The sequence below is a fragment of the Erythrolamprus reginae genome, chromosome Z, assembly GCF_031021105.1.
Source record: "Erythrolamprus reginae isolate rEryReg1 chromosome Z, rEryReg1.hap1, whole genome shotgun sequence".
Taxonomy (NCBI): Eukaryota; Metazoa; Chordata; class Lepidosauria; order Squamata; family Dipsadidae; genus Erythrolamprus; species Erythrolamprus reginae.
In genome coordinates, this window is record NC_091963.1 from 74452633 (window position 1) to 74479832 (window position 27200).

Here is a 27200-nt window from a genome sequence, read left to right on the forward strand (position 1 = left end):
GATTTAATAGAATATGGAATGTGTAAGAAAATAAATACAATAGACAAAATTTTAATAGGTCCAGAAAAAAATATTACTAGAATGTATAATTATTTATTAGATTTTGAGAATATGGAAGAATCTGTGAAAGAAAACATGATAGCATGGATGACCAACTTCAAACTGACAATATCCATATCTTATAAAGAAAATCTTTATAACATGTTCTACTGGTGGCGCTACCCCCTAGCAGGACTAGCAAAAATTTATAATAATTTAAATAACAAATGTTGGAAGTGTAAAACACCACATGGTACATACTACCATATGTCATGGACATGACCAGAAGCAGTAAAACTTTGGGCCTTAATTAGAAATTGGTTGAAAGAAATTCAAAATTATGAACTAGAATAAAAACTGGAAATATACCTACTAGGTATTATCAGTGGGCATCATCAAAAGGCAATTTTATATCTTATAATCTGTGTGCCTAGCAGCAAGATTGAGCTTTGCACAAAATTGGAAAAAATAAAATATACCAACAGAACAAATGGTAATCAAAAAGATATTAGAATGTGCAAAAATAAGTAAAATGATGATGGAATTGCAAAATAAACAGGGAAATTACTATTATATCATGTGGGGAAAATTATACAATTGGATAGAGAAAAAAACAAATTAAAAAACAAAATAAAAGAGGACAATTGATTTATTGGATTTATATGCCGCCCCTCTCCGCAAACTCGGGGCGAAAAGACAATTAGTCTGACATAATTTGCCTTCAGTAAAACCATGCTGGTTTGGATCCAATAAATTATTGGGTTTTAGGTGCTGATTTATCCTGTTTTTGAGCAGAGTCTACATCATTTTAACTATAACTGATGTCAAACTAGCGGCCTGTAGTTCTTCTCTACTGTTCTTCTTGTTGATAGGCACAACACTGGCCATTTTCCAATCATCAGGAACATCTCCTATTAAAAGGGATTGGTAAAACAAATCAGTCAGGGGAGGGTAGCAATGACAGATCTGAGTTCTTTAAGAATTCTGGGGTGGATGCCCTCTGGACCCATTGCCTTATTTATCTTTAATCGTTCAAATTCTTCTAAGATCACTGGAGCTGAATCCCTATATATATATATATGGATTCAGCTCCAGTGAGAGGTCTTGGTATATTCAGGTTTCTTCCCGTGTAGGGGAATATATATTTGTTTTCGAAAATTTTCACGGGTACAGGTATGACGGTCTTGGTATATTCGGGTTTCTTCCCGTGTAGGATTTGGAAATTTCTGGCGATGTTTCGACGAGGTCACACTCATCATCTTCAGGCTGGTGTTTCTGTCCTTGTTCTAAGGCGAACACTGCGAGACCTGAGCTGCCTTTCTTCTATAAATACTGGTGGCTGGGTGTGGTTTGATGGCTCAGCAATTGCCTGCTGTGTAGAAACTTCCTGGTGAGTCAGTGGGGTAACATCTGGGGTCGTCGATGTAGCTGAAGTATGCTGATTAATTAATGGTTGTTGATTAGGCGTGATATCCTGAGTAGTTGGAGCTTGCAGGCTATTTGATTGTTTTGCAATGTGTGTTCTGAGTCTAGTTTCAGTTTTTATGGCTGGCTTACTTTTGAGGGCTGGTTTCCAGATGTTTGGTAAGCGGGAGGTATCATCCCGCTTGTTCATATTTTGGGGATGTTTTTCTATCTCGATGGCTTCCATGATTATTCTTTTGTTGTAGTGTTCTGTTTTGGAAATTAATTTAGTGCTGTCAAAATCAATTTCATGTCCTGTAGTTTTGAAGTGTTGGAAAAGGGAGGAGGTTTTTTCTTTTTTCCTTAATGCATTCTTATGTTCTGCAAAACGTGCATTTACTCTCCTGTTGGTTTGTCCAATATATGTGGCTGGGCAGATTTTACACGGTATTTGATAAACTCCCTGGTTTTCTAGCTGGATATTGTCTTTCAGGTTTCTTAGGATGTTGGCTATTTTTTTATCTGTACCAAAGGCTGTCTTGATGTTATGTTTGCGGAGAATTTTACTGATTTTATCTGTGGTGCCTTTGATGTAAGGGAGGAGGGCGATGCCATTGTCCTGTTCTGTGTCTTGGTTCTTGGGGGGTGTCTCTTTATGGATTAAGTTGTTGATTGTCTCTCTTTGGAATCCATTGGAAATTAATACATTTGTGAGACTGTGTAATTCAGGTTCCAGGTGGTCTTTGTCGGCTAGGCGTTTGGTTCTGGAAATGAGGGTCTTGGCTACGGAATTGATCTGTGCAGGGTGGTGGTGGGATTTTGCGTTCAGGTAGCAGTTGGTGTGTGTCTTCTTCTGGTGGACGGTATGTCCTAGGGAGCCATTGGGTTTTTTGTAAATTAGGACATCCAGGAAGGGAAGGTTTCTATTTCCATGGTGAATTGTATTTTGGGGTGTAGGCTGTTGAGATGTGTGAGAAAGCTGTCCAGTTTTTCTTTCCCATGTGGCCAAATTACGAAGGTATCATCTACATATCTAAGCCAGAGTTTGGGTTTGTGTTCAGATTTGTCCAAGGCGTTGGTTTCAAAATATTCCATGTATAAGTTTGCGATGACGGGTGACAGGGGTGATCCCATGGGGGCTCCTTCTATCTGTTTATATCTTTGTCCATTGTGGATGAAGTATGTATTCATCAGGCAGTGGTTGGTCAGATCTAAGATGTGCTTCGGGGGGTTGTATTTGTTTTGGATGGCTGTCAGGGTTTCTTTGATAGGCACTTGGGTGAAGAGAGATATGACATTGAAGCTTACGAGAAGGTCACTGGGTTGTAGGCTTTGTTCCTTTATGATTTCTATGAAGTGGAATGAGTTTTGTACATGAGACATGATGGATTCTGCATAGGGCTGGAGTTGTTTGGCAAGAAATTTGGCAAGATTCTGTAGGGGTGAGCCTATGGAGCTGACTATGGGTCTGAGTGGTGTTCCTTCTTTGTGTATCTTGGGGAGGCCATAGAGCTTGGGGCATCTGGATGATTTTTCTCTGGGGATGATTCTTTGCTGGATTTCTTCACTGATGGGAGAAGCTTTTATTTTGGATTTGGTGGTTTTTTCCAGGTAGGTGGTAGGATCTGTGCTTAGAGGTTTGTAAGCAGGGTCTTGGAGTAGGTTGGATAGCTTGTCTTGGTAGTCAGATGTGTTCATCACCACAGTGGCATTGCCTTTGTCTGCTGGGAGGATGATTATGTTATTGTCTTTCCTCAAGTTGGTGAGTGCTTTTTGTTCATCTTTATGTAAGTTGCTTCTGGGTGGAATGCTGGAGCAGAGGACATTGGTGACTTCGAGTCTGATTTTGTTGGCTTCATCTTGGTTGATTTTGGTTAGGGTGGCTTCAACTCCGCATATGATGTTTTCAGTGGGGATGCGTTTGGAGGTGACTGCAAAGTTGAATCCTTTGGAGAGGACGTTGGTTTCTTCATGAGTTGCTGTGGAAAGGGTTTGGGCTTCTGGTGTTTTTCCAAATTGTGGAGTTTCCTGGTGTGTATGTCTGTATTGAGTGAGGTTTCTGTTTCAGCTCTCCAGAGGGCTAGTTGTTTGGATTGATCTCAGAGTATTGGGTGGATTCTGTTGCTAAGTTTGAGATGAAGAGTGAGTAGGTCTTTGTTGGTTTGGTCTAGTAGGAATCTTTTTCTGTGGAGTTCATTTCTGATTAGGGCTAATTCAGTTCTTTTCAGGATCCTTTCAGTGGATAGGGTTTTAGAATGGAATACCTCCCGCTTACCAGACATCTGGAAACCAGCCCTCAAAAGTAAGCCAGCCATAAAAACTGAAACTAGACTCAGAACACACATTGCAAAACAATCAAATAGCCTGCAAGCTCCAACTACTCAGGATATCACGCTTAATCAACAACCATTAACTAATCAGCATACTTCAGCTACATCAACGACCCCAGATGTTACCCCACTGACTCACCAGGAAGTTTCTACATAGCAGGCAATTGCTGAGCCATCAAACCACACCCAGCCACCAGTATTTATAGAAGGAAGGCAGCTCAGGTCTCGCAGTGTTCGCCTTAGAACAAGGACAGAAACACCAGTTTCTTAAATGGTTGGAATTTTATTCATTCGGAATTAGCTGAAAGTATATTTAAAGTATTTTAAAGTATAACACTGAATGGGAAAATTTGAACTCTCAGATTATCAAAGAGAGATATCTGCTGGCTGGAATTGTTATAATTGCTGCTGACCATCAATTGAGAATTATTTTGGAACTACCTGAGAAAACTTGCGAGAATTGTTTTCGAACTATCTGAGAAAATATAAAATAGTGGAGGATTAACCTAGGATGAATTTGGAAGGATTAAAGGCTCAAAATTGATATTACATTTAAAGTAAGATATGAGTAATTATAATAGGTTGCAAAATATAAATATTTTCACAGCTGGACATTGAAAAGATTTGTGAACTGGCTTTGCAATTTTAACAACATGGGGGGGGGGGGACTTTAAAGACTTTTCCGACTGCTGTAAGGATTTACAAAGATGCTTTATAGAGTTTGCAGATGGAGTAATAAAAGAAATAGAGAAAGTATTAAAAGACAATACAGACTTTGGAATTACAACAAGGAATGGAACTGGAACAGGAACAGGAACAAGTGTGGAACAAGAGACCAGCAGACAAGAGAAAGAAGCAGTCCAAGTGGAGAATTACAGCAAGTTTCATAATGAGACAAAATAAGATAATAGAAATGGACAGATCAATGATTTTATTGAAATGTATGATAATTATGATGATCACACTGATTTTAACAGTGATAAAAAGAGAAGAAAGTAACTCAATCTAAAAAATGAAGGGGAAAATAGGGAGAAGGGATTAAAAGGCGCTGAAAGAAAAGTGATAATAATAATAGAAACAGGAGAAAAGGAGAGTAAGAAACAAGAGAGTAAGTCTAAAGGAAAAGGAAATAAAAGAAAAAGGAAAAAAGGGGAAGAAGTTGGGGATACAAGGCTACAAGGAAAAAAGAAGGGGGAGACTAAGAGGATGGAACTTTAAAGAAAATGGTTGATTGTTATTTAACTATTTGATTACTATTTGGTTATGACATAATGAATATTTTTAACATATGATGGAATATAGTTATGAACATATTTGATGTCTATAATTAATATTTTTGATTTCATAGATTAAACTAAAAATTGTTAAACATATATCGGTATTTTTAGCGGGAAAGAGTCACAATCAGTAATGGATAAAATGATTGAATTTTTGGAAATTTGAGGTTTTGAATGATTAATAGTTGATGATGATTAATATTGACATTGATATTGACTAGTTTCGTTTAAGAATTAAACTTAACGTAAGTATTTAAAAGTAACTAATGGTATAATAAAGCAATAACTTGGGATATGATTATATTATAGTTTGTTATAAACTGGATTTGTGGAAATAAATTTAAAATGATATATTTGAAACATTAGAGGGGAAGACATGCATTAATGAAATTTGAAGAATATCTGCCTTCTCCTGTCCTGTAAATGATATTAATCATATATAAGATATTAAATATTTATTATGAATTGACATTTCACAATTGGAAATAAGTAATCGTGGAATTTTAGGGATATGAGAAAACGGGTTTAGAAAAATGAAGGATGAGTAAGGAAGTAAGGAAACATTGGCTTTGATTTATTAAGCAAGAGAGAACAATTAGCAGAGGAAGTAAATAATAGCATTAAAATTTAATTTAAGAAGGAAATAATCTGTGTAAACCAAGTGATGAAATTGCACAAAGGAGGAAGCATGACATTAATGACATATACCGAAAGTAATATATATGAAATTAAGTAGTATTAATGATATTTATTAATTGATATATGTTTAAGTTGTATTGATAGAATAGAATTCTTTATTGGCCAAGTGTGATTGGACACACAAGGAATTTGTCTTGGTGCATATGCTCAGTGTACATAAAAGAAAATATAGATTTGTCAGCAATGAAGAAACAATCAATATTAATAAAAATCTTAGGATACAAGCAACAAGTTACAGTCATACAGTCCTAAGTGGGAGGAAAAGGATGATAGGAATGATGAGAAAAAACTAGTAGAAATAGAAGTGCAGACTTAGTAAAAAGTTTGACAGTGTTGAGGGAATTATTTGTTTAGAAGAGTGATGTTCGGAAAAAAACTGTTCTTGTGTGTAGTTATCTTGGTGTGCAGTGCTCTGTAGCGACGTTTTGAGGGTAGGAGTTGAAACAGTTTATGTCCAGGATGTGAAGGATCAGTAAATATTTTCACCGCCCTTTTTTTGACTCGTGCAGTATACAGGTCCTCAATGGAAGGCAGATTGGCAGCAATTGTTTTTTCTGCAGCTCTGCAGTTATTGATGTAATATGATGTATGTGCTTTTCTAATGGGGAGAAAAAATAATAAGAAGAAAAAAAATTGATAATTAGAATCATCCACTCAGGGAAGGATTTACAGGGCATAAGAGGAAGTAGAAAAGAAGAAAAAAAAGAACAGAGTGTAGAAAAAGGAGGTAGGAGGAAGCAATGAAGAGGAAGGAGAGTGAGTAGAAGGAGTGGTAGAAAGTAAGAAGGCAGGAGGAGGTGGTAGTGGGAAAGGGGAGATAAGGCGTAAAAAAGTAGGTGGAATAGCTGCCTGAGATAGAAAGAGGGGAATGGAGAGAGGAAAGACTGAGATGGATCAAATAATAAAAATTGGAATGTAACTTAGGTTATTGTGCTATTGTCTTCAAGCGATCAGATATGTATATTGATTTCTATTGAAGGTATATGTGATGTATGTTATGTATGTTGCTGATGTGGAGGAAAAAAATAAAAACTTTTACTGGAAAGAAAAACACCTTAGGGATAGCCATGACATGGATGACTCCATATACTTGGGAGGTGTTACAAGGCTAATTTTGTCATATGTTAGCATCTGAAAGAATAGGAAAGTAATAAACATAGACTTAATTTCCATAGTTTGACATGAGAGAGTACCTAGTAATATTTTTTTTCCTATGATGCAGACTGGACCTCTCAAAAGCCATTGTATATCTCCAAATGCATGAAATATCATTGATTTTGGACATAATTTCTTGCCAAATCCGGGAATTTGAATTTGAATTTGATGATACTTTTATCTAAAGACCAGATGTCCATCTTGGAAATCTGGAAGGAAAGCTGTTCCATTGGTTGATTGCTCCCACTGTCAGAACATTTCGCATTTCCAGGTTGAATCTCTCCTTGTTCAGTTCCCATTCATTATTCCTTGTTTGGCCTTCAGGTGCTTTGGAAAATGGCTTATGCTCTCATCTCTGCCAGCCCCTCAAATATTGGAATACTGCTGTCATCTCCTCTAGTCCGTCTCTTCACTAGACTAGCCATGCCAAGTTCCTGCAATCGTTCATTGTATGTTTTAACTTCCAGTCCCCTAATCAACTTGGCTGTTCTTCTCTGCACTCTTAACTAGGGGTGGGCAGCCCCCAGAATGGAGGGGATGTCGTTCCTGTAACGGAAATGGAGCTGCGCGCCTAGCTCTAGCTGACTGGTTGTCAGGCACGTGCATCCAAGCGAGATTTGATTCCTGCACATGCGCAGGAAGCCAAATCTCCTGCAAGAATGCATGCGAGCTAGATTGTGAGCCCCAGCAGCAACAACGACGGCGCCAAGCTCCAGCCACCCGACCTGCTCCCCGTGCTGCCCGGCCTGCTCCCTGCGCTGCCCAGCCTGCTTCCCGCACTGCCTGCCCTGCTCCCCATGCCACCTGCATGCCATCCTCTCGACGTGGTGAGGGAGGGTCAGAGAAAGGAGGGAAAAGGTCAGAGCAAGCAAGCAGCCCTCCCACATGGCAAAATGGGCTGGAATATCCCAATGTTTGGAAGATGGGGCTAGGGGGACCGTCTTGGCAGTCTGTGAGCAGCGGGGATGCAGAGTTCATAGGGAATGGGCTAGGAACGGAAGGGGGGTGGCCGGAGTTCTCTCACTTGTGCAAATGTAGGGCAGGGGCGGAGAGGAGGAGGAAGGAAGATCTTGCTCAACGAAGGGGATCTGCTGCTGCTGCTCAATGCCAGATCGGTAGTAAACAAAGCTGTCCTCATCCGGGATTTGATCCTGGATGAGGAGGCCGATCTGGCATGTGTGACTGAAACCTGGCTGGGCCGAGAGGGAGGAGTTCCTCTCTCAGAAATATGCCCAGCCGGGATTCAGATATGGCATCAGCCTTGACCCCAGGGAAGGGGGCCAAGGAGAACCTTTGCCAGCGTAAACTCATTGCCCCTGAGATTGCGGGTTGTGAGTCCCTTCTTGTGAAGTTGGACCTAGGGGTTCAGGTGGGCTTGATACTCACTTACTTGCCTCCCAGCTGCGTGTCAACAGCCCTGCCTGTGCTGCTTAAGGAAGTGGCCGGGTTGACGGTGGAGTTCCCCAGACTTATTGTCCTGGGGGACTTCAATCTGCCATCACTCGGCGGTTCCTCTGGACTAGCACAGGAGTTCATGGCCACCATGACAACCATGGACCTGACTCAAGTAGTTCAGGGTCCGACTCATGAGGGGGGACACACACCAGACATGGTATTCCTCTCGGAGCAATTGAGTAATGGTCTGAGACTAAGGGGCTTAGAAGCATTGCCTTTGTCATGGTCAGACCATTTCCTACTGCGGCTTGATTTCCTGCCTCCAATCCTCCCCCGCAGAGAGGCGGAACCGATTAGGAGGTTCCGCCCCAGACACCTGATGGACCCAGAGGGCTTTCAGAGGGCGCTTGAGGTTATTCCAGATGCGCTCATCCACAGCTCGGTGGAGTCTCTTGCTGAGGCCTGGAACAAGGCTGCAGCAGAGGCTCTTGACCAAATTGCGCCATTGCGACCTCTCTGTGGCACTATACCCTGTAGAGCTCCATGGTTCAATGAGGAGCTCCGGGAGTTGAAATGCCAGAAGGAGACGTCTAGAGAAGCGATGGAGAAAGAGTAAGTCCGAATCCGATCAAACACTTGTAAGAGCTTTTATTAAGACTTACAAAGTGGCGCTCAAGGCGGCAAGATGCGTGTACCATGCTGCCTTGATTGCATCAGTGGAATCCCACCCAGCCGCTCTGTATAGGGTGACCCGCTCCCTTATAAATCAGGGGGGAGTTGGTGAGCCCTTGCAGGGCAGTGCCGAGGAATTTAACTCGGATCCGGGCAGACCTTAACTCCAATTGTATAGCAGTATCAGCTGACAATGAGTCAGTCGAGGTGACTGGGGCTAAACGTCTTTGTCCATCTAGGAGTTTGACTTGGTGACACCTGATGAAGTGGACAACGCCATTGGAGCTGAGAGTTCTGCCACCTGTTTACTGGATCCGTGTCCCTCTTGGTTGGTCTCGGCCAACTGAGAGGTGACATGTAGCTGGGTCCAGGAGCTTGTCAATGCCTCCAACTCCTTATAAGGAGGCACTTTTGCGCCCCCTCCTCAAGAAGCCTTCCCTGGACCCAGCCATGCTCAACAACTACCGTCCAGTCTCCAACCTTCCCTCTATGGGGAAGGTTGTTGAGAAGGTGGTGGCGCTCCAACTCCAGCGGTCCTTGGAAGAAGTCTGGATTCAGGCCCAGCTACAGCACGGAAACTGCTTTGGTCACGTTGATGGATGATCTCTGGCGGGCCCGGGAGAGAGGCTTGTCCTCTGTCCTGGTGCTTCTTGACCTCTCAGCAGCTTTCGATACCGTCAACCATGGTATCCTTCTGCGCTGGCTGGAGGGGTTGGGAGTGGGGGGCACTGTTCCTCAGTGGTTCTCATCCTACCTTTCTGGTCGGTTGCAGTCGGTGTTAGTGGGGGGTCAGAGGTCGACCTCTAGGTCTCTTCCTTGTGGGGTACCTCAGGGGTCGGTCCTCTCCCCCCTGCTATTTAATATCTACATGAAACTGCTGGGTGAGATCATCCAAGGGCATGGGGTGAGGTATCATCAGTATGCCGATGATACCCAGTTATACATCTCCACCCCATGTCTAGTCAATGAAGCAGTGGAAGTGATATGCCGGTGCATGGAGGCTGTTGGGGACTGGATGGGTGTCAACAAGCTCAAACTCAACCCAGACAAGACGGAGCATCTGTGGGTCTTGCCTCCCAAGGACAATTCCATCTGTCCGTCCATTACCCTTGGGAGAGGGAATTATTGATCCCCTCAGACAGGGTTCACAACTTGGGTGTCCTCCTTGATCCACAGCTAACATTGGAACATCATTTTCGGCTGTGGCGAGGAGGGCGTTTGCCCAGGTTCGCCTGGTGTACCAGTTGAGGCCCTATTTGGACAGGGAATCATTGCTCACAGTCGCTCATGCCCTCATCACCTCGAGGTTCGATTACTGCAACGCTCTTTACATGGGGCTACCTTTGAAAAGTGTTCGGAAACTTCAGATCGTGCAGATTGCGGCCGCGAGAGCCATCGTGGGGCTTCCCAGATTCGCCCACGTTTCTACAACACTTCGTGGCCTGCACTGGCTGCCGATCAGTTTCCAGTCACAATTCAAAGTGTTGGTTATGACCTTTAAAGCTCTACGTGGCATTGGACCAGAGTATCTCCGGAACCGCCTGCTACCGCATGAATCCCAGCGACCGATAATGTCTCACAGAGTTGGCCTTCTCCGGGTCCCATCGATTAAACAATGTCGTTTGGTGGGCCCCAGGGGAAGAGCCTTCTCTGTGGTGGCCCAGCCCTCTGGAATCAACTCCCCCTGGAGATTAGAACTGCCCCCATCCTCCTTGCCTTTTGTAAATTACTCAAGACCCACCTATATTGCCAGGTATGGGGGAACTGAGACACCTTCCCCTGGCTTTTATATTTTATGTTTGGTATGTATATGTTGTTTGGTTTGAAGTGATGGGGTTTTATATGTTTTTTCTCTTTTAATATTAGATTTGTTCCACTGTAACATTGTTTTTATTATTGTTGTGAGCCGCCCCGAGTCTTCAGAGAAGGGCGGCATACAAATCTAATAAATTATTATTATTATTATTATTATTAGTAGTAGTAGTAGTAGTAGTAGTAGTAGTATTATATTATATTATTATATTACTATTATATTATTATTATTATTATTATTATTATTATTATTATTATTATTATTATCATTATCATTATTATCATTATCTATCTGTTCCCCCCTCCCTACGAGCAGCACTAGGAGCAGCAGCAGCCACTCATTGCCTAGGCAAATTCAGCAGAGAGCAGCACGCCAAGCAGCCACGCCTCCAGTGCTGTGCTGTGCTCCCAAAAGCCTGCTTTGTGGAGCTCTGTTGGTGATTTGCTCTCACTCGTTTTCTTGCTCCAGCTGCTGGCCATTTTTTGCTGATTTCCCGAATTTTTTTGCTTCCACATATGCGCAGAAGCAAAAAAATGCTGGAATTTGGTGAAATCTTGTACCAGCAAGCATCCCCACATGAGATTCGGCTTCTGTGCATGCACAAGAAGCTGAATTTTACACCGGGTGGGTGTGCGCTTGCTATCGGGACCATGCCGGGAGCGTCAGCAAGGGGCAGCCATTTACTGGTCTCAACCTCTTTTTTATAGTGTGGTGACCAGAACTGGATGCAGTATCCTTGGTATGGTCTTATTTAGGCTTTATAGTGCTATAAATACCTCACTTGATCTTGATTGTATCCCTTTGTTAATGCAATTTAGGATTGCACTGGCTTTTTTGGCTGCCCCCACATACTGTTGGCTCATATTTAATTGGTTGCCTACTAAGACTCCAAGATCCCTTTCACGGTTATGCTATTAACCCTGGTTTCACCCAGTGTATATGTGTGTTCTATCCCCAATTACAAATGTCACGAAAAGCACACCATTTGAATGAACTTAGTTTAATTAATGAACCACTGCTAATAACTGTTTTAGCAGTGGTGAAACACACACATCAAAAAGAAGCAATCATTTGTAGAAAGTATGTTAATAATTACCATATTTTTCGGAGTATAAGATTCAACAGAGTATAAGACACGCCTAGATTTTAGAGATGGAAAACAAGGAAAAATGTATTCTGAACCAAATGGTGTAGTAATATATTACAGTGTTCCCTCGCTTTTCGCGGGGGATGCGTTCCGAGACCGCCCGTGAAAGTCGAATTTCCACGAAGTAGAGATGCGGAAGTAAATACACTATTTTTGGCTATGAACAATATCACAAGCCTTCCCTTAACACTTTAAACCCCTAAATTGCAATTTCCCATTCCCTTAGCAACCATTCAGGTTATTACTCACCATGTTTATTTATTAAAGTTTATTAAAAAATATTTATTAAAGGCAGACAAAAGTTTGGCGATGACATATGACATCATCGGGTGGGAAAAACTGTGGTATAGGGAAAAAACCCACAAAGTATTTTTTAATTAATATTTTTGAAAAACCGTGGTATTGACTTTCCGCGAAGTTCAAACCCGCGAAAATCGAGGGAACACTGTATTTAATAAAATACCAGTGTAGCATATACTTTTTACAACTGTGTACACTTTTTACAAACTTCAAACTTGACAGCTTTAAGACTTGTGAACTTCAACTCTCACAATTCCTTCTCCAGACATACTAGGAATGGGAGTTGAAGTCCACAAGTCTTAAACTTGCCAAGTTTAAATATCCTTACACCCCTAATCCCTTACCCAGGGGTTTTCAAACTTCATAGCTTTAAAACTAGTGGACTTCAATTCCCAGAATTATTCCTCCAGTCATGTTAGATGGGGTAATTAGAAGGCAAAAACAGCTCTTTTTTGCAATAACATTAACATTTTGCCATTTTTCACCCATTTTTTCCCACAAAAATTGGGTGGGCAAAGGGTTTGGGAAGCCTGAAGGGAGCTCTTGGGTGCTGGAGGATGGCAAAAATGGCCCAGTTTTTGTGGAAAATGGGCCAGTTTTTCACCTTTTTCACAAAAATGGGGTGGGTAAAGGGACTGGGGAGCCTACAGAGAGCTCCTGGGAACTGGGAGAAGGCAAAAATGTGGCCGGTTTTTCACAAAATGGAGGCATTTTTGCTACCACCACACAAGACCCCAAGAGCCCTCTCCAGATCCTTTGCCCATCCCATTTTTGGGGGGGAAAGGGTGAAAAATGGCCCATTTTTTAAAAAAACAGGGCCATTTTTGCCATCCTTCAGCACCTAGGGGCTCTCTACAGGCTTCCCAGACTCTGTCTAAAAATAGAATGCGGAGGGGGGGCTTCAGGACAGCAAAAATAGCTGTATTTGGTGTATAAGACACACTGACATTTCCACCCGCCAGGGAGGGAGGTGTGTCTTACACTCCAAAAAATATGGTAGCTATTAATACAATGTACAAGATAGTTGGGTTTGTAATATATAAACAAGCTAGCAATGAATGCTTATATGTATTAAAGTACTAATAGCTTTAAGAGGCATTGCTGTAAAATGCCATAACAGGGAGCCAGAAAGCATGATTCTCTCTCTCTCTGCTCTCTTTGTTCTTTCTTCTGATTCACTGAGGCTGATGTTATAAGCTCAATAATAGTTTGTAAACTGTGAAGTATTTGTATTTGTATCTGCTGCACGAATCCCAGCGACCAGTTAGGTCCCACAGAGTGGGTCTTCTCCGGGTCCCGTCAACTAAACAATGCCGCTTGGCGGGACCCAGGGGAAGAGCCTTCTCTGTGGCGGCCCCGGCCCTCTGGAACCAACTCCCCCCAGAAATTAGAATTGCCCCCACCCTCCTTGCCTTTGGTAAACTACTTAAAACCCACCTCTGCCGCCAGGCATGGGGGAATTGAGATACTCTTTCCCCCTAGGCCTTTACAATTTTATGCATGGTATGTCTGTATGTATGTTTGGTTTTTATATTAATGGGTTTTTAATCGTTTTTAGTATTGGATTATTATTGTACGCTGTCTTATTATTGCTATTAGCCGCCCCGAGTCTCCGGAGAAGGGCGACATACAAATCCAATAAATAAATAAATAAATAAATTTGAGACTGATGTATTTGTAGATCGATGTATTTGTAAGCTGTGATGTATGTCTGATATGTAAGACAAAGACAGGCTTGTAATATTTTACGCTTGTAATATTTGTAGTATTGCGAGATATTGACTATTAAATTTGACCATACTATTTCTGAAGAAATATTATTTTATACATTTTAATGTTTTTTTTAAATATCTTTTTATTGATTTTGTAAATATGGTTACATAAAACAGTGCACAGTGCATGTGGCCATCACCTGACCGACAAAAAAATCACCACCACCACCCATTGCGGGGGTTCAAATATTTACTAGTTTATATATATATATTTCCTTGGCTCTACTTTGTATTTGTTATTACTGAAAGAGTGATTGGAGTTTATTTTTCACATTTGCATCACAGATTCTACTCAACATATAACCTTTCACCTTATTCCATCGTGCCATCAGCTTCTCCAGTTTGTTTTCATCAAAGTTGTTTAATCTTATTTCCATGATTTCAAAATGTATGTGATCCACCATGTACCAGTACCAGTTCTGTAATGTCCATTTTATAGACTCTTTCCAACCCAATACTACTACCGCTTGAGCACTTTCCAATGCTGCAGTTTTTATTTCTTTAAAATCTCTTAGTTCTCTTTGTTTAATTAAAATCGCTATTTCTTTTGTAATTGTCCAATTAATATTTAACATTTTATTTATTTCATTCTGCACTTCCTTCCAAAATTTCTGAATTTCTACACACTCCCAGAACATATGCATGACAATTCCTTTCTTTTGGCAACCATGCCAACAATTACCTTTCTCTTTCCCCTGGAAGTGTGCAAGTTGTGCTGGTGTATAATACCATTTATGTAAGATTTTTCTTCTCATCTCTTTAACTCTTGTGTTTTTAATCTTATGTATATTTTCTACTATTTCTTTCATTTCACTTTCATCTATTTGTAAAACATTTTGCCAGCATCTTGTCAAACCTTTTATTACTTCCTCTTCTGCTTGCAATAACATTCTATATATATTGCTAGCTTGAGCTTTTGTATTATTAATCTTTTCATTTATTATTTTCTCTAAACAATTTTCTTCTCTCAAGAAAGCTTCTTTATTCTCACTTTTATTTAAATATTTACTTATTGCATTAATCTGCAGCCATTTCTGTTGACCCAGCCACCATTCCAGCCGAGTTCTACTAACTCTCCCGTCCTTCTCATATAACTGTTCAATTCTCATTATCCCTTTACTATTTAACTCTTTTATAATTCTGCTTAAGTTAACGTCATTACCTGTATTCAATACATGTAACGTTGATAATTTTGAGTTTCTAATTCCCCATTTCCCCTGCCATTTAAACCATATTTCTAAACCTGCTTTCAGAGGGTCGGTTAAATTATTAATTTCTATTTTACTCCATTTTTTAAATAATAACTCATTATTTATATTATTAATTTCCTTTTCCAATTTCACCCACTTCTACCCCCCCCCCCATAACTGTAGTTCCATTAATCTTTCTATTTGAAATGCTTCTCTATATAATTCTAAGCTCGGGCTTCCCCACCCCACCCCCTTTTTCTCGTGGGCAAACAGCCATTTTTTCCTTATTCTAGGCCTTTTGTTTCCTTCAATTCAAAAATTTAGTTTACTATCCCATTCTCTCAATTTTGCACCAGGAAAGGTACCTGGTAAAACCTGAAATAAATACATCATTTTTGGTATAATCATCATTTTAAGGGCTCTAATCTTAGCAATTCTTCTCAACCTTTTTTTCCTCCAGTTTTTTATCTGCTTTTGAAGTCTCTTTCATATTGAATTATAATTAACCGTCGCAATTTTGTTAGGATTCTTTAACAACCAAACTCCTAAGTATTTCATTTTTTTACATCCTAGTTTCAATCCCGACACTTTTTGTATCTCAATTTGCTCTTTAGAGCCTGTATTTAAACAAATTATCTCTGATTTCTCTATATTAACTGTAAGACCCGACTGGTCTTTAAATTCCTGGAGTAAGATCTTTATTCTTTTCATCATTTCAATTGGGGTTTCAGTCAATACTATAGCATCATCTGCAAAAAGATTTAATTTTAATTCAAGTTTTTCTATTTGGTAACCTCTCCACTCCTTGTCATTTCTAATTTTATTTGCTAAGACCTCAATTGCCAATGCAAATAACATTGGGGATAGTGGGCAACCCTGCTTAGTTCCATTCTGAATTTTAACCTTCTCTGTTCTATTACCATTTACCCTAATATAAGCTATATTATCCTTATAAATTGCTTTTATAATTTTACAGAAGCTATCTCCCATATTTAAATCTTTACACAATTGAAACAAGTAATCATGGTTAACTTTATCGAAAGCTTTGTACACATCTAACTTTAAAATACCTAGTTTTCTTTTGGTAGTGGTAGCATGGTGTATCACATTAACAACATTTTTAATTGGTTCATAAATCTTTCTTCCTTTAACAAATCCATATTGGTCTTCTCCAATTATCTTTGGTAAAATATTCTCTATCCTGTTTGCCAATATTTTCATAAATATTTTGTAATCCTGGTTAAGTAAGCTGATAGGGCGATAGGAACCTGGGTCCATTAAATCACGATCCGGCTTTGGGATAGTTATAATCTCTGAAATTTTCCATGACTGTAGAATTTCGAAGGTCTGAAAAACATTATTAAACTATTTTTCCAAATGCGGTAATAATTCATTCTTATAAGTCTTATAATATTCACCAATAAAACCATCTGGGCCTGGGGCTTTAGCAGGTTTCAACCCTTTAATAACTCTAGATATCTCATCATTTGTTATTTTTGCATTTAAGGTTTGTCTATCTTCTTCCGTTAATTTCTCATTAACTTCTATAGTTTGCATTGTGATTTGTTCTTTTTTATATAAGTTCCCATAAAAGTCTCTCATTATTTTTTCCATTTCAATATTACTACGTTTTATTGCACTTTCCTTATCCTTTAAAGCAGAGAAATGGGATTTCTCCTTTCTTTTTTTCAGATAGTGTACCATTTGTTTCATTGATTTGTTCCCCCATCCCATAATTCTCTGTTTTACAATCATCTTCATTTTATTCCATCTCTCTTCCTCAAGAGATTGTAGTTTCTTTTTCTTAAATAATAATAATAATGTATTCCAGGCTCTATTTCTTGTAATTTTCAGACTCTCTTGGATTAGGTCTATCTCTTTTAATAATCTTTCTCTTTCAACTTCCCAAGATTTCTTAATAAAAGCTTCAGTGCTAATACAATTACCTCTCATAACAGCCTTGTGTGTATCCCAAACTATTGTTTGCTTAATTTCTCCTGTTTCGTTAATACTAAAGAATTCACACAATTCCTTTTGTAATTTGAGTCTATTTTTTTCACTGGCCGAAACCACAGGGTTGTATCTCCAGATCCTTTGTCTACTAGCATCCATTTCAATCACTGCTAACAATGGAGCATGATCTGATAACCAAATACTTTTAACTTCTGCTCTCTTGAGGTGTACCTCCCCTGTTTTATTCATTAATATATAGTCAATGCAACTAAATTTATTATGTCTTGCTGAATAAAATGTATCCCTGTTTGCTGCATTTGCGTGGAGGTCCAACATATTAATTTTATTTAAGTGTAACTTTTTCTTTTCTCCCCTCCCTGCTGTTAATTCCAAATTAAAATCACCTGCTAGGATCACTGTGCCTTCTGCAAAATTATCTAACTTACGCTTTACATTTATTATAAATTGCTTTGTATTTGCATTGGGAGCATAGATTACTGCTAAAGTTGCTACCTTATTATTTATTTTCCCCTTAATGAATAACATTCTGCCGTCTTTATCTCTTTTAATATTAATTAATTGAAATGGTACTCTTTGATTTATCAGACTTGCCACGCCCCTGCTTTTTGCAGTCCCTCTGGACTCATAGACCCATTGCCAATCACTATTGGTAACTAATTTGTCTGATCTTTTCCTCCCTTTATGAGTTTCTGATAGAAATAAAAAATCAGCTCTACTATCCCTGGCCAACTTCATGATTCTATAACGTTTTTTCTGCGATGACATGCCGTTCACATTTAATGACAGTAGAACTCTTTCACCCATTTTACATACTTTTAAGTGTGTCTCCCCCTCCTGCAAAACAGAGCCTGTTGGAAAAGTATTTGTTAATTGTCTTGAACCCCCACCCTAGTGCCCCTTCCCTTGCACACACCCCAAAGGGGAGGCAACGAAAATAATTTTCGTTATCCAAGAGGCACTCCTGGATTTGCATTCCACTGGAGAACTCCCCCACCTTTCCCCTTTAAAAGCAATAAAGGAAATCCCCCCTCCTTCCCTCTTTATCCCTTGTTAGTTAGCATAAGATACACAAAGAAGCTAGTTAGTTGAGAACAATAATACCATGTTAACAGATCAGTTCAGTTCATTATTTCTTCTTTTGACCCGTAATTCTAGATTCTTCTTTTTTTTCTCTTTCCTGGAGTAATGCAAGCTCCTTTTATAAGGCTACAATTTTTTCATCTTTTTCTTGATCTGCTGTGCGAGTTGGCTGAGCTGTAAACAGATCATCTTTTCCTCTTCCTTCTGCTGCTGCTGGTTTCTCCTTCCCTGCTGATGCCTGGAGATTTACATCCGAATCAATCCCCAGCTGTTGGAGCAGTTTCTTCCCCTCATCCAAGGATCTTGCCTGGAGAACTTTTGAATCTTTAAAAACAATTATTATAGCAGGAAATTTCCAGGTAAAACGGACTCCGTTTTGAAATAATTGACTCGTGATAAGTCTCATTTGATTTCTCGCCTGGAGTGTCTCTGCAGACAAGTCTTTTAAAATGCGTATTGGAGTGGCTTTATAATGTAAATTTGGAATTTGCTTTAATTCTCTGTAAATTTCTGCTGCCCTCCTTTCCGAAATGAATCTTACGATAATATCCTTTTGATTTCCTTGACTCCGAGGGCCAAATACCCAGTGTGCTCTCTCATATTCACCTAGGTCACATTTAATGTTATTTTCACTTAACCATTGATGGATCGCTTGGATGAGACGTTTACCCTCAACAAAATCTTGCTTGAAGCCCCTCAAACGCAGATTAGATCTCCTTTGTCTGTCTTCTAAGTTATTTATTCATGACTCCTGGCGAACTTTCCCCTCCTCCAGTTTCACAATTTTCAGATCTTGTGCTTTCGACTGCTCTTTTAAATCTGTTACACCAGCACTGACGGCAGCTATCGCCTTTTGCATCTCTTTGAGTTGCTGCCCCATATTTGCAAATGCCGTTAACAGTGAGTCCATTTTCCCCCCCAAATCCGGAGTAGTCGCCATTTTTCCTTTGTTCTCTATTTTCCCCCTACTCACGTTTAAAACAGCAGCTTGCTTCTTTTTTGTAACGTTTTCAAAAACTCCGTTTAGTTCTCTTCCTCTCAATCCGCTTTCCACCAAGCCAGAGAGGGTTATCAGGGGTTAACTTTCACTTTTCCTAATTCACATTAGGGAGTTCTCTGTAGAGGCATCTCTCTCTCTCGACGCATGCGCAAATCCCCCTATACATTTTAATGTATCTATCTTGTATAACTGAATAATTATTCCTATTTCCTGGATATCTGCTGCAATCCCACATTTCCTCTATGCATGTCCTTGATAATTCAAAAGTTCTGCACACTCCTTAACAGTAGTATTAATTAGCAACTGGCATAGGTTCAGTCATCTTAATTCAAAACAAGACAATTAATTCTGGTTACCTCACATAATGTCTGAAGGCTTGGCTAAATGCCCAGGAGTTCCTCTTGATAAACAAATATGAGTCGGGGTGGCGCAGCAGGTAGAGTGCTGTACTGTAGGCCATTAAAACTGACTGTATATCTGTAGGTCAGCGGTTCAAATCTCATTACCATCTCAAGGTTAACTCAGCCTTCCATCTTTCTGAGGAGGGTAAAATGAGGACCCGGATTGTGGGGGCAATATGCTGGCTCTCTTAAAAAGTGCTATTGCTAACATGTTGTAAGCTGCCCTGAGTCTAAGGAGAAGAGTGGCATAAAAATTGAATAAATAAATCCAACACAGGAAAAACAGGAGGCAGGACAGAGATCCCAGTTTCAGCTAATTGATTCCTGCAGCTTCCCAGCTGCCTCTATAGTTCTTAAATAGACTAGAGGAGTGGCTAATTAGCCCCCAGTCTTACTCCCAAGGAGACGTCCTCTGGAATAAACCTTTCTGCCTCGTGGCAGCTCTGCATGCTCTTGCGTTCAGAGAAAAAGAAGCCCCCCCTTCCTCATCACTGCCAAGAAGTGCTGGAGGTTCCAAAAGCCCTGGCTGCACTCCAGCCTCTGGCACTAAGTCTTTGCCAACTTCCTCACTGTCCGACTCAGGTGCCAGCTGTGCAGGTCGCTGGCAGGCAATAACTATATGTATTTCTGATTTTCCTTGCCCAAATGTAAGACTTTACTTTTCTTTACATTGAATTTCATTTAATTCAGCTGAATTAATTGTGGACCTTATTTCAATTTAAAAAAGCAACATTTGTGGGTTTTATGATATATTTAGATGCTATATTAGTTTTCCAAAGTCTAACTGTTTTCTCTCTCTCTCTCTCTCTTTTAGTTAAGAACAGCATTGGATAGGATAGAAGAGATGGAGATGACCAACAGTCACTTAGTGAAACGCTTAGAGAAAATGAAGGCAAATCGAACTGCACTGCTATCTCAACAATAGAAAGGAAACTAAAGAAATGTTTGAAATGTTTGAGCTTATTTTAATACAGACTTTCCTTGGCATAAATTTGAAAACAAAGCTGTTCAGCTGGGTTTGTTTCATAAATAGGTGGCAAATATTTTAACTTGAGCAAATGGACAAAACTGCTTTTATCTTTATGCCGGTGATGAGTTTTAGCAGCTTAATTCAAATACAGTGATACTTTGTCTTACGAACTTAATTGGTTCCGGGAGGAGGTTCGTAAGGTGAAAAATTCATAAGATGAAACAATGTTTCCCATAGGAATCAATGGAAAAGCAATTAATGCATGCAAGCGCAAAATTCACCCCTTTTGCCTCATTGCTGCCGGCATTCTGATCTTTGTTCGGGGGACGGGTGGAGAAGGGGGGGGGGAGACAGCGCAGGCTGCATGGAGGGAGCCTCGTGGTGCATTGACATGCGCGGGAAGCTGTCTTGCAGCTTGTCAACCGGCTGGCCTCCCACCCTCCTTGAAAATTTTCTGCGACGAAGCGCTGGGGGTGGGTGTCAGGCTCCAGGTCCGGAGTCGCCCCTCCTGCCCTCCCATGCTTCATACGAAGCCAAGCTTCCCAGCCAGTGGAAGCTGCTCTGGTGGCAAGGGGGGGGCAGGAGTTTCTCCCTGTGGTATTCTTGCTCTTCTGATGGGTGGGGAGAAGCTCGGGAAGAAGCTCTTGATGCTGCGTCCCCCTCACCTCCACAGCAGCCGGCTGGGAAGCTTGGCTTGGCTGGCACCCAGCCCTCCTGGTGGCCGCTTGCGACGCGGAGGCTCCCATGATCGCGGACCCTGGCTCGGAGATCATGGGAGCCTCCGCATCACAAGCGGCCACCAGGAGGGCTAGGTGCCGGCCAAGCCAAGCTTCCTAGCCGGCTGCTGTGGAGGTGAGGGGGACGCGGCATCAGGAGCTTCTCCCCGAGCTTCTCCCCACCCATCGGGAGGGCAAGGACACCACAGGGAGAAACTCCTGACACCCCTCTTGCCACCATAGCAGTTTACACTGGCTGGGAAGCTTGGCTTCGTATGAAGCTTGGGGGGCAGGAGGGGCAACTCCGGACCTGGAGCCTGACACCCGCCCCCAGCGCTTTGCCTCCCACCAGAGAAGAGGACTCGGGAGTCAGGTTCTGCTGGCCGGCTACTGAGGATCCTGCCTGCTGAGCAATGGGCGGGACGGAGGGGTGGGTACAACTCGGAGGCTCAAGCCTCCTTCGACAGCGGTGGCCTGGCTTTGCATGTTCTGCTTGGGGAGGGCAGGGGGGCCGGCATGATACCCCCCCAGCATTTTGCCTCCCGCCAGGCAAGAGGAGGAGGAAGGGGAGCATCTTGACCAGCCGCTGGAAAGCCAAGGGAAAATCCCAGGTGCTTCGGCTGGCAGTCGGGAGCCGGGGAATCCCAATGGGGGCAGGAAACTAATGGGAAATCCCGGCGGTGGCAGTCACAAGGCAGGGGAATCCCTTTGGCAGTCAGAGAGCGCACACGCAGTAATAGAGCCCATGGACCCAGGCTCGGGTTCGTAAGATGGAAAGGGTTTTTAAGATGAGGCAAAGAAATTTTAAACCCCGGGTTCGTATCTCGAAAAGTTCATATAATGAGGGGTTCGCCAGACAAGGTATCACTGTATCTGGTGGAGCCCAATATCTATGTTTGACTTACCATATTTTTGGAGTATAAGACGCACCTTAGTTTTGGGGGAGGAAAATAGGGGGGGGGATCTACCTACCAGGTATTCAAGTGGCTAGCGTCCTTAATTTGGTCAGCTTCAGCATTTTCCCCCTGATTAGGGCTGAAAAAAAATCTTCAGAGGGAGTACCAATGAAAACAAGCCTGCTTACGTTGCTATTCAATAAAAAGGAAAATACAAAACCAAAACACCCTATATACATTAAACATCGAACTACAAAATCTAGAAAAAACCCTCCAAAATAAACCAAACAACTCTGAAATTCTAGAACTAAATGCCACAAGACATGAAATAAATACAAAAACGCAAGAAGAACTCTCACAAAAATTAATAATTGCTAAACAAAAATACTTTGAATCAGCAAATAAACCCGGGAGAGGGTTAGCATTAGTGATGGGTGAACCCAACGAAGTTCGGATTTGGCAGATTCAGGTGAACTTTTCAAAAAATTCGGGTGACGTCACAGAACATCGAACCTGAACCGAACTCCAAAAATAGAGCCATGGAAGGCAGCGCAGCCCTGTGTTTGCCCACACAAATTAAATTTGCAGGAGGGTGAACGGGGACGCAGAGTAGCAGGAGGAACAGCAGCCACACACCCCAGATTTTACCCAGCAATCCGATATGCTGCAGGCATCACCTTTTTCACAGTAATCCCGTGTGATGGAAGGCCATGCGCTCTGTGGTGCCATCGGTCTCTGGCCATTGTGAGCAGTAGTAACAGCTTGAGGCTTCAGCTTACACAGAAAAAGTAAAGGCAGAGAAAGAATGTGTCCCTGCGGTTGGCCCAAAATTACATTTAGAGAGAGCGCTAGTGGCTTTGTATTGCGTAGGAAAAGGAAAGGCAGAGAAAGAAGGTGGTCCTGTGGTTGACCCAAAATTACATTTAGAGAGAGCACTAGTGGCTTTGTCTTGCGTAGGAAAAGGAAAGGCAGAGAAAGAAGGTGGTCCTGCAGTTGACCCCAAATTACATTTGCAAGAGAGTGAACAGGGGGACGCAGAGTAGCAGGAGGACGTAACAGCATCCACCCACCAGATTTTGCACAGCAATCCTATGTGATTGGGGTGTGTGCGCTATATGGCATGCTGGGTCACTGGCCACTGTGGGAAGTAGTAACAGCTTGAGGCTTCAGCTGACACAGAAAGAGGAAAGGCAGAGAAAGGTGTCCCTGCGGTTGACCCAAAATTACATTTAGAGAGAGCGGCTTTGTCCCTGTGGTTGACCCAAATGTACATTACAGGTTCTCAGAACAAATCTGTGCAAAAAATAGGTTTATTGAACACAAACTTTAGTCAAACACAAACTACCCAAACTTTCACCATGAAAATATAACTGACTATATATATGCATACATAAAATGATGAATTTTACAACTGTCTGTGAGGGTGGTGGTGGTGGTGGTGGTGGTAGCGAACGCTCTAACCACTCATTCAGGTGGTGGTGGCACAGCAACGTCCTCTGTGATCCATGACTGGTTCATTTTTTAAAATGTCATTACCGTATATCCACGTTGACTGTGGATAAGCGGATCCTTCTGTCAGTGATGACTCCTCCTGCGGTGCTGAACACATGCTCTGACAGGACGCTTGCCGCAGGGCAGGGCAGTACTTTCAGGGCATAGAGGGCAAGCCACATGTTCAATTTTCCTACCCAAAAATTGAAGTTGGTGGAGGCATTGCTAAGAACCTTCATGTGCGTGGACAGGTATTTGTCCACCATGCGGGTCATGTGATGCCTTCTGCTATGGGGCATCACATCCGAGAATGGTGCATCTGTGTGGATGTCGAATATGACGTCATGCATATTTGCAACGTCTTCCAATGACCACCCTCCTGTCTTGCTGCCAGTGTCCCCGCTGCGTTGCTGACTGCGTCCTACTTCTGCTCCTACTCTGCATGCCACCACTGGGCACTCCAATTGCTCTGGGAACTCTTCCAATAGTGTGTCCACGAGCTCATGCTTGTACTCACCTATTCTGTGCTCCCGCTCGGCCATTGGTATGAAGGAGGTGATGCAGTCCTTATAACAGGGATCCAGCAGGGCGGCCACCCAGTAACTGGCTGAGTCGAGAATGCGGGCTACCCTGGGGTCGTTCTGCAGGCACTGGAGCATGTAGTGGCTCACGTGAGCCAGGCTGCCGGAAGTCAAGGCAATGTTTCCATCAATAGGTCTCTCCTCCTCCTCCTGCCCCAAAACTCTACACTGGCTGGACAGCAGAATACCTGGCTGCTGTCGGCACAGCCCCCCACCCTGTGAGACATGGATTTTCTGGGAAAATGGGCCTTCCTCTGCCTGCTCCTCCTGTTCTGCCTGCCGCTCTGTTTCCTCCTGTCGCACAACCTGCATGGCCTGAAGGGTTTTTTCCAGTAGGCAAACCATGGAGATGGTAGCACTGACGATGGAATTGTCAGCGCGGACCGTATTGGTGACATACTAGAAGCCGTTCAAAATGGAACAAATGTCCCTCATGGAGGCCCACTCATTGGGGATAAAGTGCTGTGGGTCTGCAGTTCGATTTATACGTGGATTATGAAACTGGTAATCCACTATTGCCTGCTGTTGCTCACACACCCTTTTAAGCATATGCAGCGTGGAATTCAACCTGGTTGGCAAATCGCAGGTGAGACAGTGGGTGGGAAGGCCAAAGTTCCTCTGCAGGGAAGATAGACGAGCAGCAGCAGGGTGGGAATGTTGAAAGTGTGCGCACACCGCACACAGTTTACCCAGCAGCGCCGACATGCCCGGATAATTGGCCAGGAACTTCTGCACCACCAGGTTGACCACATGCGCCATGCAAGGGATGTGAGCCAACCCCGCTCGGCCCAAGGCTGCCACAAGGTTTCGCCCATTGTCGCACACCACCTTCCCTGGCTTCAGGTTCAGCGGCAGCAACCACTCATCTGTCTGCCCCTTGATGCCAGTCCATAGCTCCTGGGCAGTGTATGGTCTGTCCCCCAAGCAGATGAATTTCAACACCACATGCTGCCGTTTACCCACGGCCGTTCTGAAGTAGGCGGTTGCCAGGCTGAGCTTACTGGATGTGGAGGAAGAAGACAGGGAAGCAGAGTAGGAGCAGGAGGCAACAGCAGGCACTGACTGATGTCCAGTAATCCTGGGTGGTAGAAGGATATGCGCTGAACTGCTTCCCGCCTCATTCCCGGCCGCCACTACATTCACCCACTGGGCAGTGAGAGAGATGTACCAGCCCTGGCCATGTTTGCTGGTCCACGTGTCGGTGGTGAGGTGGATGCGGGAACTGACAGCATTTTGCAGTGCACACCGAATGTTCTCCACTACATGTTGGTGCAGGGCAGGGATGGCCTTGCGTGAAAAGTAGTAGCGGCTGGGAATGGAGTATTGTGGGACAGCCAATTTAAGAAATCTCCTGAAACTTGGTGTCTCAACCAGGCGGTAGGGTAGCATTTCAAATGCAAGCAGCTGTGCAATGCTGGCATTTAGGGCCAGGGCTCATGGGTGGGATGGCTCGAACCTCTGCTTTCTCTCAAAACTTTGAGGGATGGACAGCTGATGAATGCTTCCCTGGGATGGTGTAGACATGCTTGGCGATGGTGGTGGTGGTGGTGCTGCTGCTGCTGCTGCCGGTGGTGCCAGTGCTGCCGGTGGTGGTGGCAATCCATCAATGTCCCTTTGGGGACAGACAGGTAACCTTGTTGTTGTGGGGGTGTTGGCAGTGGCCGAGGCAGCCACAGCAGAAGAGGAAGACCCAGGCGTTTGAATACTTTTAAGGTATTTTCCCCACTGAAAGTCATGTTTTGAAATCAGGTGCCTGGTCATGCAGCTGGTGCTGAGATTATTAAGATCTCTCCCTCGCTTCAGGGACTGGTGGCAGAGATTGCAAACAACCTTTTTCTTGTCTTCTGCTAACTGCTTGAAAAAATGCCACGCTGGTGAGATTCTTTGTGACACATGAGGCATGCTTGGCTCCTGGACACGGAGGGCAGGAGTACCCGGAGACTCAGCACTGAGGGTTTGCAGCCTTCTCCCTCCGCTTCTGCTGGCTGCCTGGGGCTGTGGGACTACCACAGCCTCTTCCTGCTCTGAAACTATGTCGGCCTTCAGTCCACGTGGGATCTAGCACCTCGTCATCTTCTTCCACTGACTCCTCCCCGCTAGCCTCCTTCTCAGACTCTACATTGCAGTAAGCTGCAGGATCGGGGATCTGGGTCTCATCGTCATCGATCGTGGTCTTCCCCAATGATGCCCTGGATACCTCCTCTTTCTCCGGCAGAAGTTCCTGGCTATCCGGAAGCTCAAGGTCTGCAACTGCGGATTGGGCAGGTGGACGCCCCATGGCATCCCAGTTGAAAGTTTCAGAGAACAGCATTAAAGACTCCGCTGCTTCTTCTGGGTGAGATGGCCTTGCTGCTTTGGAGGGTGGTGATGACTTAGGCAGTGAACATGCAGATGTGGTGGACTGTGTCGAAGGCAATACCAAGGAAAAGGTAGCACTGCGTGCCATGTCATCTACAACTTCTTCTTGCATCAAACTCTGGCGCCTGCTTGCACCAGAGGAAGGGGTAGGAGACGCAGGTGTTACACGCCCTCTACCTGCCCCTGCAGCACCAGCTCCATCACCACCAGCAGCAGCACGGCCATGTCTCTTTTTCGTGGCTTTCTTCATGTTTGAAGGCCTGCGGTGACACTGGTCCAAGGAACAGATGACTAGTTGGCATCAGTGCTAGCCCTTCAAAAAACAAAACAAGCTATAGAGGTCTTGTACAACAATACAGGATCCCTAAAAACAAAGATTAATGATAAAACACAAATCATTAAGTTATTTTTCGAAGAACTATATAACAAGGAAGAGATAAACAATTTTAAAACTATTTAAGAAACTAGAATTAATAAAAATAACTGAGGAAGAGCAGGCTGTGTTAAATGATAAAATAACAACAATAGAACTAAGTAATG

The 27200-nt window shown here is 42.7% G+C and overlaps 1 protein-coding gene across 3 annotated transcripts in view; it reads left to right on the forward strand.

Annotated features, from left to right (window-relative positions):
- The window catches only part of LRRFIP2 (LRR binding FLII interacting protein 2), a 366589-nt gene extending 345938 nt beyond the window's left edge, over window positions 1–20651 (forward strand). For all 3 annotated transcript variants that reach the window (XM_070726340.1, XM_070726338.1, XM_070726339.1), the window contains one exon: window positions 20463–20651. In XM_070726340.1, coding sequence (XP_070582441.1) covers window positions 20463–20573 — 111 coding nt within the window. In that variant the 3' untranslated portion in view covers window positions 20574–20651. The remainder of the gene's footprint in view (window positions 1–20462) is intronic.
- The last annotated feature ends 6549 nt before the right edge of the window (window positions 20652–27200 follow it).